The 11,593-nt window shown below is 44.9% G+C and overlaps 1 protein-coding gene across 1 annotated transcript; it reads left to right on the top strand.

Moving 5' to 3' along the window:
• The first annotated feature begins 835 nt into the window (after nt 1–835).
• On the top strand, nt 836–1,792 carry LOC127038629 (olfactory receptor 51G2-like). The gene has a single exon (XM_050931377.1). The coding sequence runs from the start codon at nt 857–859 to the stop codon at nt 1,790–1,792; it is 936 nt and encodes a 311-aa protein (XP_050787334.1). The 5' UTR covers nt 836–856.
• The last annotated feature ends 9,801 nt before the right edge of the window (nt 1,793–11,593 follow it).

Genomic DNA, 11,593 nt, shown 5'->3' with positions numbered 1-11,593 from the left:
TGTGAACACCACGGGAGGAGAAAATGCTTTTGCAGTTGGCTAGCCAGTCACAGTCTTTGTTTAATCCTGAGCTGATGGTGTCAAATTTGCAGATGAACTGAAGCTCAGCAGTTTCTCTTTGGAGTCTGGTCCTGAAGTTTTTTTGCTGCAGGATGGCTACCTTTAAATCTGCTATTGTGTGGCCAGGGAGATTGAAATATTCTCCTACATGTTTTTGTGTATTGCCGTTCCTAACATCTGACTTGTGTCCATTTATCCTTTTACATAAGGATTGTCCAGTTGGGCCGATGTACATAGCAGAGGTGCATTGCTGGCACATGATGGTGTATATTACATTGGTGGACTTGCAGGGGAATGAACCGGTGATGTTGTGGCTGATCAGGTTGGGCCCTGTGATGGTGTCGCTGGTGTAGATGAACTGGGTGTTTATATGAGTTACCAGAAAATCTAATTACAGTAATGAGGATTGTTTTTAATAAAGTATAGGAAGGGATCTAAACTTTCCTGATTTACACCAAAAAATATGTGTAAGTGCTGGGTGTCAGGAGGAAACTTTCTCTGGAAGCAGATTATCTCATAGCTGTCTATTGAAGGGCTTCTTCCCCCTTTTTCTCCAGCATCGGAAACAGGCTACTGGGCTAGAAGGAACACAGGTCTTACCCAGTCTGGCAGTGTCTATCTTCACATCAGTGGTGTAAATCCAATACTATGTTCTTGATGATCTTCCTTGAGATCCTGGGAGTCTCTAGACTTGCACTGAGAGCAGAAAGATGTCTTGTTAAATATAATCTAGTTTCCTGTTCTTTTTCCTTTCAGGAAGGGAAGTTAAAAACTCCTGGGAGCTGCCCAGTACATTATGTCAGCTGTCAATGACACCAAATCCAACTCTGCAGTGTTACTTCTCACCGGGATACCTGGGCTGGAAGACATCCATCTCTGGATCTCTATCCCTTTCTGCTTAATGTATGTTATTTCGATAGTAGGAAATTCAGTTATTCTGTTCATTATAAAAACAGATCGAAGCCTCCATGAGCCCATGTACATTTTTCTTTCCATGTTGGCCATCACAGACCTTGGCTTATCGGTAACCATCATGCCAACGATACTGGGCATATTCTTGTTTAAATCTAGGGAGATCAGCCTCGATGCCTGTTTTGCTCAGCTGTTTTTCATCCACTCGCTTTCATACATTGAATCGTCTGTGCTCTTGTTGATGGCCTTTGACCGCTTTGTCGCGATCTGCAATCCTTTAAGATATACATCCATCTTAACACTCCCAAAAATAGCCAAGATGGGACTGGTGTGTATGCTAAGGGCAGTGGCCCTAATATTCCCACTCCCCTTTCTCCTGAAACGGTTCCAATACTGTCGAGCTAATGTCCTCTCCCATTCCTACTGTGTGCACCAAGAGGTCATGAAGTTAGCTTGTTCAGATATCACAGTCAACAGCATCTATGGCTTGTCTATTGCACTCTTAACAGTGGGGTTAGACTTGTTGCTCATCTGCCTCTCTTATGTGATGATCCTCAGAGCAGTGCGTAGCATCACATCCCACATGGAGTCCCTCAGGGCCCTGAACACTTGTGTTGCCCACCTCTGTGCTGTCTTGCTTTTCTACACACCAATGCTTGGCTTGCCTGTGCTACACAGATTCGGGGATAGCTCTTCTCACTCTCTTCAGATTTTCCTGGGATATGTATACCTGCTGGTCCCGCCTCTGATGAATCCAATCGTGTACAGCGTGAAAAGCAAACACCTTCGTGTGAGGATAATCAGGATGTTCCTCAAGTGACAGATCAGTTCATCACCTAGCTATGGCACTGGTGGCTTTGAAGACAAAAAAAACACGGACCACAGCCACCTATTCCATCCTGGACCTTTTCATCTGAGATGATATGAGCTACTTATCTCCACTTTGTAGGGAGGTTCAGATGAGGTCTAAACCCTGCCACAATGTGAGATGGATGTCCTGACTCGCTGGTGAGGGAGGACAGTGCAATGGGGGAAGGAGACCAAGGGAGGCAGTGACATGAACAAAGTTCTTGTGTTTCTGGAGAGACAGGGGACTAGTGGGATGTTGGCCCATAAAAAGCCGTATCCTTGGCTACTGTTACTTCAGAATTCCTCTTGATGCAGTTAATAAAGAGAATGGATGTGGCTATTGTTTCCCTTTTGACCTGGCCTGTCACTTTCCTGGCTCTGGTTAAAAATCTACATGCCATGAAAAAAGCTGCAGAGCCATGATTAAAGCTCTTCTGCAGTTGAAGTCCTGGCCCTTCCTGAGCAGTCTGGGCACTGGGTGATCCATGAGCGTGGCACCATGTGTGGTTAGAGGCTATTCAAGGACCACGGGCACTCATCTTCCCCGACGCCCTCAGAAAGGTGCTTGTGACTGAGTCATGTCAGAAATATGATTAATACAGGAGCCCTGGGAGGCCATTCTTCCCCCTGAGGCACCATCATCTGCTCCTTCACTTCCCTCATATCCCTGACTCTGCCCAGGCTGGAAGCTGGAGCCTTGCTGTGTTAAGAGCTGGCCAGACAGCCCTGATGTTCCACCTTCCCTGGGCAGGAAAGTCAGAGGACCCAAGAACAGCCCCCAGCCCGTCTTTCCACCCACCAGAACACAACACAATTAAAGGTGGAGAATCTGGGGCTCCCAACAGTGGCCTGGGATCCTTGGCCAGTTCTTACCACAATCTAGCTCTGGCCAGGCTGGGGACCACGCTTGTGGTAAAGAGAAGGAACAGAGGGAAGGGCCTCAGGAGAAGGGGAGGAACAGGAGGGTGGAGGTCTAAGGGGAAAATGAGGAGCAGGGGATGCAGCTAGCTAAGGGTTAATGTTTTTTTACTTGTAAAGGGTTAACAAAGGGAACCAAACACCTGACCAGAGGACCAATCAGGAAACAAGACTTTTTCAAATCTGGGTGGAGGGAAGTTTTGAGTGTGAGTCCTTTGTCTTGGTCTGTTCTCTTTCTGGGCTCTGAGAGTGACCACAGGAATCTCCAGGCTTTCTAATCTTCTGTTTCCAAGTTGTAAGTACAAGGATAGTAAGACAATAGTTTTATATTGTTTTCTTGTATTTACATGTGTGTAGTTGCTGGAATGTTTTAAATTGTATTCTTTTTGGATAAGGCTGTTTATTCATTTTTTCTTTTAAGCAATTGACCCTGTATATTGTCACCTTGATACAGAGAGCAGTTTTATGTCTTTTTCTTTCTTTTTAAGACCTGTTGGATTTTTTTTTTGTGGGGGCTTAAGGGAATTGAGTCTGCAGCTCACCATGGAATTGATGGGAGGAAGAAGGCAGGGGGGAAGAGAGAATCTCTTTGTGTTAGATTTACTAAGCCTGACTTTGCATACCCTCTGGGTGAGGGGGAGAGAGGTTAGATCTCTCGGTGCTTGTGTTTCAAGGACTTGAAGCAGGGAGTATCCTAGGGTCCCCAGGAGGGGATAATCTGGGAGGAGGTAAAGAGAGGGAAGGGAAGTGGGTTATTTCTCTTTGTGGTGAGACTCAGGGCATCTGAGTCTTGGGGTTCCCCAGGGAAGGTTTTGGGGAGACCAGAGTGAGCCAGATACTGGAATTTTTCTGGCTGGTGGCAGCGATATAAGATCCAAGCTGGTGTTAAGTTTGGAGGTTTCATGCTAGCTTCTCATGTTCTGAACTCTATGGATCAGATCTGAGTAGGAGAGTTATGACAGGCTCCCAACAGTGGCCTGGACTCCTTGGCCAGTTCTTACTACAGTCCAGCTCTGGCCAGGCTGTGGACCACGCTTGAAGTAAAGAGAAGGAACAGAGGGAAGGGCCTCAGGAGAAGGGGAGGAACAGGAGGGTGGAGGTCTAAGGGGAAAATGAGGAGCAGGGGATGCAGCATCCCTGAACCATTGCAGATCCCTGCAAGGAGGTCACTGGGGGAGGACAGGGCTGGAGGGTAGAAGAGGCACTTATCTATGGCCCAGATTATTGCAGCGTCTGAGGACCTCTTGATCTTTGACATATTTATCAGTACAACACCCCGTGCTGTAGGGCAACGTTATTAACACCACTGGGAAGATTCCAAGACCAGAAGGAACCACTGTGATCATCTAGTCTGACTGTCTGTATAGCATGGGCCAGAGACCTCCCCTGAAATAACTCCTAGAGGAGAACTATTGGAACAACCTCCTGCCATGATTTAACAGTTGTCAGTGAAGGAGAATCAACAACGGCCCTTGATAAATTCTTTCCATGGTTAATTACCCTCATTCTTAAAAAAAAATACAACTTAGTTCCTTTCTGAATGTGTCTAGATTAATCTTCCAGCCATTGGATCATGCTATAAATGTCTCTGCTAGACTGAAGAGCCCATTGTTAAATGTTTGTTTCTCATGTAGGTACTTACAGACTTGGTCACGTCACCCCTTAACAATAACACCTCTTTCTGTTAAACTAAATAAATTGAGCTTCTTCAGTGGAGCAGGTTTTCTAATCATTTCATCATTCTCTTGATTGTTCTCTGACTCCTCTCCAATTTATCCACGTCTTCCTCCAACGGTAGGCAATAGAACAGGACACAATATTCCAGCAGTGCCCCCAGCTGTGCCAAATACCCATGCAAAATATCATCTCTGCTCCTACTCGAGATTCCCCTGATTATATTTCCTGGATTACACTGGGTTTTTCAGCCATAGCACACCACTGAGCTGCAAGTCTTTTTCAGAGTCACTGCTTCCCAGGATTGTATCCCCCATTCGGCAAGGATGGCCTCCATCCCTTGTTCCCAGATATAACCTTTAAATTGAGCTATATTAAAAGAGATATTTTTGAGGCACAGAGGGATTAAGTGAGTTGCCCAAGGTCACAGAAGTCTGTGGAAGAGCCTGGAACTGAAACCAGTTCTTCTGAGTCCCAGGACAGCACTTTAAGCCCTGAACCATCCTTCCTATCTGGGACTAGTGGCTGGAGATGGGGCCTCTGGCAACTCAGCATGCTGAGATTGCCAGGAACCCCAGGAATTCAACTCCTGTGAGATCACTAAAGAGGAGCCCAAGAACAATTCCTTTTCCAGATGAAAATGCTGTGTCATGCTTTCTCCTGATTCTATGGAGGGGCAAATCCATCATCCAGGATGCACAGTAGGGTCAGAGATGGTAAGCAACACCACATGAGCTCCAGATGTGTTGCAAAATCGGCATATAGGCCTGGAAGCGACCACCTAAGTCAATGAGTCCAGTCCTCCTCTATGGCATGTGACCCAGGCGTATTGTTTGGTGCATAATCCTTTGTTAGCAGGGGCTAAATGAGTTCCCCCTGACAGCTAGCTGGGAGTGGAAGAGACTTCAGAAGCAAACGGTATTTACATCAACACACCTAGTCTTCCTAGATACTCAGCAGATAGTGGTGTTGCTCAAAGTGATCTACTTTGGCTGATGCTGGGTTACAAATCACTGTTGTACTGAATTCAGGGCTAGGGAAATTTTGTTATCAACGTTATTTTCTTTATTGTAAGAACAAAGCTGAGGAGAACTGTGCTTAACCTCTCCCAAATGAGGGAGTCACACTAAGCTGAAAGGACCTTGAGCTGGGGAAACATTCCCCTTTAACAGGCAAACAACTTGGAATATCCTTTCCCCTGTTCCAGCACACATGGCTGTTCAAGGACAATTGCTTGGAGATTGGGATAGCTCCCTTCATGGGCAAGTCATTACCCCGAACAGACACAGGAACACTTCCTTCACTGTTCCAGTTCTGTACAGTAATTTTCTCCAGAGAAACGTTTCCCTGAGACTTATCTAATTCCAGATAGACACTCATTAACTAAACTAAAATTTAGTAAAAAACAGAAGAGAGTATGATTAAAATATTTCTATACATCCAGACATGAGTTCAATTCATTGATGTGCAGATTCATTGCAGAGATGGTGAGCTTAGTAGTTTCAAGAAGTTCCTTTAGAATTCAGTTCACACGTCAGATTACAATGTCCAAATCTCATATTCAGGGCGTACCAGTATAACTGGAACCTCGGTTTTGTGAATCAAACTTCCCCTGATGAAATCTAAGCAGATCTGAGATGACAGAATCAGGACCCAAGGATGGTTTATCCAATTTAATGTCTTTTGACAAGTTGAAATTCCTCAGGGAACAGAAGGTAATTAGGATGACTTTGAAGGACGTCCATCACCATTACTTAGCTATATAAATTAACATAAGGCCATTTGCTTGTTCTCCACTTTTCATAGCACATTTCAAAGAGAGAGGAGTACTGAGATATCTTGTGTTTACAATTTATTTACATGATAGGATGTTCTTTTGACCTCTGAATTATCAGAATACAGCACAGACAGGGACTGTTGATTACATTTTCCACACTACTCATAGATAAGTAAATACACAAAACCACAAACATTATCTCACAACATGTCTTCTGTGGGTTATTTATTTTGCAAGATGTTTAACCAATGTGGCACCCTATAATGCTTTATAGAAATATGCTTATGAATGTATATATGACATAACTGGGCATGCCATGTAACATATCTCTGCACAGGTTATGATCTACTGAATCTATCCATCCTATCTGTACACATGTAACATTTTTGTATTCAAAGTTATAAATATTGGCTGTGTACTTGTTTGATTTTAAGTAGCCTTAGTAAGGTATTTGGTCAGATTCTTAAGCAAGGAATTTTCAAGTTAAATGCCCAATCAAGAAACACGTGATGGACAATAGAACCTTGGAAAACTCCAATCCAAAGAAGAAGTCTACTTGGGGACGTTGAAGGTAGCATGTGAACAATGGCTGCCACCTGTAAAGTTCTGAGTCATGTGCGGACATGTGACTTGCTGGATTCTGCACAGGATAGAGGAGAGGGACTCCAACCACAAAGGAAAGTCTATTTAAGCCCCTTGGAGACACCCGCTTTTGTCTTCAGCTGGCTCAAGAGATAGCCTCTCCAACCCAAAGGATGCCTGAAAGAAACTAGAACAAAGGACAGTAACCACAGCAGTGAGGATTGCTGGACCCAGACTAGAGGGAGATTAGTCTGTAAAAGAAACGTATTGGAACATCTTTGAGGGTGAGATTTCATCTGTAATCACTTTCTTACTGTATTAGACTTAGACTTGCATGTTTTATTTTATTTTGCTTGGTAATTCACTTTGTTCTGTTTGTTATTACTTGGAACCACTTAAATCCTACTTTCTGTATTTAATAGAATCACTTTTTACTTATTAATTGACCCAGAGTATGTATTAATCACTGGGGGGGGGGCACCCAGCTTTGCATATCTCTCTATCAGTGCTATAGAGGACGGACCATCTATGAGTTTACCTGTGTAAGCTTTATATAGGGTAAAACGGATTTATTTGGGGTTTGGATCCCATTAGGACCTCCCATTGGGAGCTGGGCATCTGAGTGCTGGAGACAGGAACACTTCTCAAGCTGTTTTCAGTAAAGCCTAAAGCTTTTAGGGATTGTTGTTCAAATCTGGGTCTGGGTTTGCAGCAGACATACCGTGTCTGGCTCAAACCAGGCAGGGCACTGAAGTCCCAAACAGCCAGGGAAAATAGGCTCAGAGGAAATCTTGGCACATCAGGTGGCACATCCCTAGAGTTTTCTGTGATCCAACCCATCACAACAATATAGAACCATTACTACACTCCCCTTTCCTGCACCTCGTCTCCACTCTTCGCTGGATCACTCACCAGCAGTTCTGTTCTGTCAGGACTTTTTGGAAAGTCTTCCACGGGTATCACAGAGGGATTTTGTTCATGACTCTGAATGTAAGTGTTAGAAACAGCTACTGGTCAGTTACTGGGAGACCGTATCATACAGGTGTTCACTGAATGAAGAGTTAATAGCACAAACCCGTTGCAAACACTATTTGGAGTATTACTGAAATTCTTTCTAAAGCAAAAGCCTTTATGCAGTAAAGTCCCCACTACTCCTTCCTGTAGAGATTCCAACAACTCTGCTGCTGGTTTTTGATATACATGCGTGTCATGAAACTTTGTGTTTTTAATATTTATATTACAATGAAAAGTTTTGGCATAACATTTACACATTTGTACTTTGACACACACATGTAAACCCACTCATTCCCCTCTGATCATCTTTCAGAGATGACTTCTCAGGTTAGAGTGGGAAATAAATGTAGCATCTGTCATCTGGATTTCTTCAGAACCTGAAAGGTCCCAGCGTCTCAGCCCTCAGTCAGTGGCTTGTCAGCAAACAAAAGTCTAGTAGCTCCTCTGTCCCTGAGTTAATAGCTGACTGGTTCTCCTCAGGTTCTGTTCTGTCAGACTGCAGCCTGTATCCGGAGCGGTAACAGACATTCCCTGAGCTCTCACTCTCTAGTACATAGTGACCTCAGAGCTGTTATTCAGGCACAATGAGGGTTTGAAGGACACAGATTTCAAAGTCAAATGCATGAGTATTCATGGAAATAAAACATCATTTCACACATGAAATGGGACAGAGGCTCATGGTTAAAGCTAGAGCTGGGCTGGAAAACTGAGAGGTTCCCCCCCACACGTACCCCCCATAAAAGTAAGACCCAAATTAAAATGTTTTCTTTTTATACATTCTCTGGGGTGTGTTTTCATAGAAAATGGATCATTTTTCTGTAAAATTTCAATTTCCACAATACTGCCCAGCTGCAGATGCCTGGATCCCCAAGAGAAATTGGGACTTTTCATCTGCTTCTCCCTCGTAACATAAATGAAGGCTGCACTGGTGGAGTCTCTGGCTGCACTCTGGGTATGGAAAGGTCAAAACCTCCCAACCAGTCTATGGCTGAGGATTTGTGCCCTTCAGCTACACCAACCAAGCTGCCAGTCTGTGGACTATTGTGATAGGCCCTGGTAGCACATCTCTAATGACCTTCCAGGGAGCTGGTGAGGGTCCTGGAGTAGCTGGGGAGGACCCCAGAGATTGTGCATGGGTGGGCCTAGCTCCCAATGGATCACTGAGATCAGGGCATAACTTTGGGGACTCCTTGGTCCTGGGTCCCCCCTTTTCATTCTCCAGGGAAAAGGAAGGGAGTTCCCCTCCTGGAACGATCTGAGGGAAATTTCCATGTACAGAGACTTGTGGATTTTCTGTCCTCTGGTCAGCCCCCTGGGTGTGTAATGCAGGAAAGGGGACTGCTGCCGAGAAATCTGCTCCTATATTATTATTAATTATTATTATTATTATTATTATTATTATTTTAGTTTATTTCAGCAAGATGACAGATGTTATGGCATCATCATTACCACTCGGCCACCCTCGAGGTAGCCATGTGAATAACAGGGATGATAAGCCCCAATTCCAGCAAGACAGCCTGCAGCAGGGCCGGTTCTGCAGTCTCATTGGGTAGCATTAGCTCGCATTCCCTATCATTTCGCTTCTTGAACTTTGCCTTTCGTTTTCATGGGGTTTATAGCTGCTGCACAGGAAGCCAAGCAGCTAAGTGTCCCTGATGGTCCAGTGACCCCTAAGAGATATTGCGAACATGCTTCATAAAGACAGGTGCATCTCTGTCTGAACAGATGCTACCTGCTGCCCTGCAACCTCTCCAATGACTCCTTGTCCTTTAGGGTGAAGACCTCTGGCGTCAGCGGCTCCCCTTCTAGCAGGATTTGGGTACGTTGGCAGGTTTCACTCTCTTTAAAATGCAAAGTGATGTGTAAAGGCTGCAAGCTGTTGCCATTTGCAGATGTTCTGTGCAGCGACAGAGGACTCAGCTGGGCTGTTGGGGTGACTCAGTGATGGGGATGGAGGGCAGGTAGCAGTAGGTAGCTTGGGAACCCCTCCTCTACATCTGCCCATGCTCCACGGGGAGTAATTTCATCTACACAGAAATCTGACATTCAAAGCGAGCTTGCAGTGCTAAAACCCTGATACCCTGAGCAATGATTTTTCAAGGAGTCCCATTTTTAGAGGGGCTGTGTGCTCTGGGCCCAATCCTGCCAGGGGCTGAGGAAGAAGAGATCCCACAGAAGATCAGTGACTACTTCCCAAATTGCATCAGGTCTATTTGCTGCTGGAAATTTAATCAGCAAATGCATTTTCAACAATTTTACTCTTTGACTGGATTGTAGATGCAGGAATTCAGAGCTGAGGTGCTCTGAGGGCACACAAGCAAGTCTCATTTTATGCGAGGGTTCCGTTCCACAGTTAGCGCTGTGATGGGGCAAGGCCAGATGGTTACAGTAAAGTACTGATAAACAGGTATGTTAGCCCCAGGCTAAACAAATCCTTAGGACCATGGTAACCAAATGGCAGTTGCTCCAGGTTAATCAAGGCACTTAGGGCCAATTAAGATCTTTCAAGAAGGCAGTGGAGATAACTACATTGATTAGAACACCTGCAGCCAATCAAGGCAGGCTAATCAGGGCACCTGGGTTTAAAAAGGAGCTCACTCCAGTCAGGCAGGGAGGAGCTAGAGGAGAGGAAGTGCGTGTGAGGAGCTGGGAGCAAGAGGCACAAGGAGCTGAGAGTGAGAAGTTGTGCTGCTGGAGGACTAAGGAGTACAAGCATTATCAGACATCAGGAGGAAGATCCTGTGGTGAGGATTGTGGAAGGACAGAAAGAACTGACATGGATTTGTAGGGAATCTTAGTGCATGACAGTCTCTGTTAGCCAGAGTTAGGCTAGCTGTAACCCTAATAATGCGAGATTTTAAAAGCAAGGATTGTGTGAGGCGAGTGGAAAAGAACTGTGTGAGAAGTTGTTTTTTGACCTTGTGTAGATAATACAATATGTAGACTGGCATCTCTTAAGTGAGGAAAAGAAGATATCAGGATGACCCATGTATAAACAAAATGCAGCTGTTGCTTATTATTGTCTATAACAAAAGTATAAATGCTTGCTGTAATTGTTTACCTGTTGAGAGAACTGTCTAGGAAGGGGAGACCCTATGTCCTAGTGCACTCTCTCCCTGCTGTAGCTGCTAAACAGAATAAAGTATCTGACTCTGCTGCACCCAAACAAAAAGCGAGAACTGAGTTTTTCTCCAACAGGATAAAGAAGGTGTTTGGAGGAGGCCATGAGGAAGTAGCCCAGGGAGTTGTAGCTGTCATGCAGCTGTTACAGGAGGCACTATAGAAAGCTGCAATCCACAGGGCACTGGGCTGGAACCCAGAGTAGAGGGCGGGCCCGGGTTCCCCCAAAACCTCCCAACTCCTGATCAGACACAGGAGGAGTTGATCCAGACTGTGGAAAAGATCACTGAGGTGAGCAAATCTGCCAATAAGCGCAGGATCCACCAAGGTAGAGGAGGAACTTTGTCGCAATACATAGTGAAAACCACATATGGTGAAACACTCATTGAGTTGAATGTCGGGCGCAATCGCCTGCACTACAGATGCCGTTTTTATATTGTAATATTTCTTTTTTTCCCCGTTTTTACCGACTGCACAAAGATGAACTTGTGCATGTTAAATGCGCCTAAGATACGACTTGCCTGTATTTCTGTTTCCTGAATAGCTGAAGGCTCCAGCACATCTGCCCTGAAGTTATCCCACAGAGTTACAGGGCTATGTTCATCTCTTTCCCTTCTCTGGTTTCTGAGGGCCAAATGTCAGGACTCTTAGCCTCTTTTCCCATGGGGTGAAATCTCACCATTCTCC

This window comes from Gopherus flavomarginatus, chromosome 1 (genome assembly GCF_025201925.1).
Source record: "Gopherus flavomarginatus isolate rGopFla2 chromosome 1, rGopFla2.mat.asm, whole genome shotgun sequence".
NCBI lineage: Eukaryota > Metazoa > Chordata > Testudines > Testudinidae > Gopherus > Gopherus flavomarginatus.
Note: the sequence above shows the minus strand (reverse complement) of the source record. Positions and strands in the feature narration are given on the sequence as shown.